This window comes from Gossypium hirsutum, chromosome D12 (genome assembly GCF_007990345.1).
Source record: "Gossypium hirsutum isolate 1008001.06 chromosome D12, Gossypium_hirsutum_v2.1, whole genome shotgun sequence".
NCBI classification, from domain to species: Eukaryota; Viridiplantae; Streptophyta; class Magnoliopsida; order Malvales; family Malvaceae; genus Gossypium; species Gossypium hirsutum.
In genome coordinates, this window is record NC_053448.1 from 33,245,207 (window position 1) to 33,247,443 (window position 2,237).

General features: G+C 38.7%; 1 protein-coding gene across 1 annotated transcript; it reads left to right on the forward strand.

The window, feature by feature from the left end:
* Positions 1 to 468: 468 nt before the first annotated feature.
* LOC107956913 (fasciclin-like arabinogalactan protein 19) lies at positions 469 to 1,402 on the forward strand. Its single transcript, NM_001398472.1, has one exon. It carries the CDS (start codon positions 495 to 497, stop codon positions 1,245 to 1,247), a length of 753 nt encoding a protein of 250 aa, NP_001385401.1. The 5' UTR covers positions 469 to 494; the 3' UTR covers positions 1,248 to 1,402.
* Positions 1,403 to 2,237: the final 835 nt, after the last annotated feature.

Sequence of the window (2,237 nt, forward strand, 5' to 3'; positions counted from 1 at the left end):
AATCACTCCAGATATGTTGTTCCTTGAGTTATGATAGAGTCAATTGTTAACGTATCATAATATTCTATTAATGTTGAAGTCGAAACCTTTATTATGTTGATGAAACTTATCATTCATGGCCTACAATAAATATTTGTTGGTTTTTATTCTCCAAATTATATAATCACATTCATGAATATCCCTTTAAAAAGTTACCCTTGACTTGGGATTAAAAATCCAACAACTCTTGCCTCTTTCTTTCTTTAAAAAACAAAAACTCTCGCTGTTATTGTAAAGGTTTGTGCAATGTGTGTAAGTACCATAACTTCGGAAAATTGAAGGATTGATGCTGGCTTAACAGTTCAAAGGACAAATAAGTGGTTACAGATTTTTCTCATCCAACGGCCAGAAATCCTTTCCAAGATTCAAGAGCATAACAAGTCGTATATAATCAGCCGCACCCAATCACCCAATACTTCCTAATGGCAAAGGGCAGCCGCCAGAAGTAACCGAAAATGGAAAACTTTTCCTCCAAACCAACAATCGTAATCCTCCTCCTCCTCACCACCGTCAGCACCGCCGACTTAACTTCCAAAGAACTAGACGCAGCCATCTTAGTCCTTCAATCAAGAGGCTACACTCTCTTCCCCAACGCCATCTCCACATCGGATCTCCAAGTCCGCCTCCTCTCATCCCAAAACTCTTCCATATTCACTCTTTTTGCACCCCCGGACTCCCTCCTCTTCTCCCTCGACCTCCTCTCCTCCGCCCGCCTTTACACTTTCTCTCTCTTTCTCCACGTCTCCCCACATTTCCTCTCCTCCTCAGACCTCCTCGCCCTCCCTCGCCCCGCCTTCATCGACACCCTCCTCCCTAACCGTCGACTCTTCGTAGAACATGCTATGTCTACCCGCAACGGCACAGCCTTGCTAACTGTTTCCGTCGACGGGGTTGTCGTCTCCGTCCCGGATCTTTTCCTTGGATCCAACATTGTTGTCCACGGGCTTGATGGGATTCTTGTTGCAAGATACGGGTCCTTGGTTAGTGAAGGTAGTGACAATGCTATTGCTGAGCCACCCAAGTTCCCCTATCAAACCTATGTTTCGCCGGCCAACCCACCGGAGACTTTGCCCCCTACGGACCTGGAGATGGTCACAATCGGAACGCAAATCAAGAAAGATAGGGAGGCTTTCCGTCGTGATGATGACCATGCCACTACTAAGAGAACTAAACACGGTACATTTTTCCGGTTTGAACGCGTTTACTGATTGGATTTGGATACCGATCAAACTACTTCATTTCATTTCTTTGATACCAAGGATAATTCTTTTTCTTTTGTTTCTTAATTCTGCTGAATCCTTGATGATTGGTTCTTTCCAAGTTCTAATAATATAAACGTGAGAAGTGGATCACAATCCTTGTTTCATAATTCATGTTCATGATTTTCAATTGTTTTTTCATCATTCACAGCTTAGCATCAGTCAAATGAAGTTACGAGGCAACAATGTGATGATTTTGTTTTTAAACTATAACGAGTAAAATCAAGATTGAACTATAGAGGAATGGAAAATATGGATTTATATAGCAATAAGCGTGGTGCATATAATTGATTTAAATTACGATAATATGATAAAAGATAATTACAGTCAATTGCGGTAAATATATATATTGAAACTACAAAATAAAATCCGTCAGAACCTTCACTTTTGTGTGAAGCCGAGGGATGGAAGCATGGCAGGGCGAAACTCATGCTTTCCGACTTTATATGACCCAAATTGGAATCTCAATCCGTGTATTATAAGTGCATAGATTTGGCTTTTATTTTTGACTTAGCTCAACTATGCTCACTGATTCCGTGGTTCATCTCCATTTCAATGCTCATGCCTGCTGCATGATATGTAGTCTTGCATTTTCATATATGAATATGTTTTTTTTTTAAGGGAATATGTGTATTATAAGTGCATAGATTTGGCTTTTATTTTTGACTTAGCTCAAATATGCTCACTGATTCCGTGGTTCATCTCCATTTCAATGCTCATGCCTGCTGCATGATATGTAGTCTTGCATTTTCATATATGAATATGTCTTTTACATTGTTGTATATATATGTTTAAAGAATTATATCTTTATTCATGAGAAAAATATGAATCATATAAGAGTATCATATATGATTTTTTATTTATACCTATAATATAAGTATAATGACTTATTTGACACTTCAACTTTATAAAATAAGTCATTTTAGTCCTTTATTTAAA

Bases quoted from the DNA above. Each gene is read 5' to 3' on its own strand.
- LOC107956913 (NM_001398472.1), top strand. From the start codon at position 495: ATGGAAAACTTTTCCTCCAAACCAACAATCGTAATCCTCCTCCTCCTC.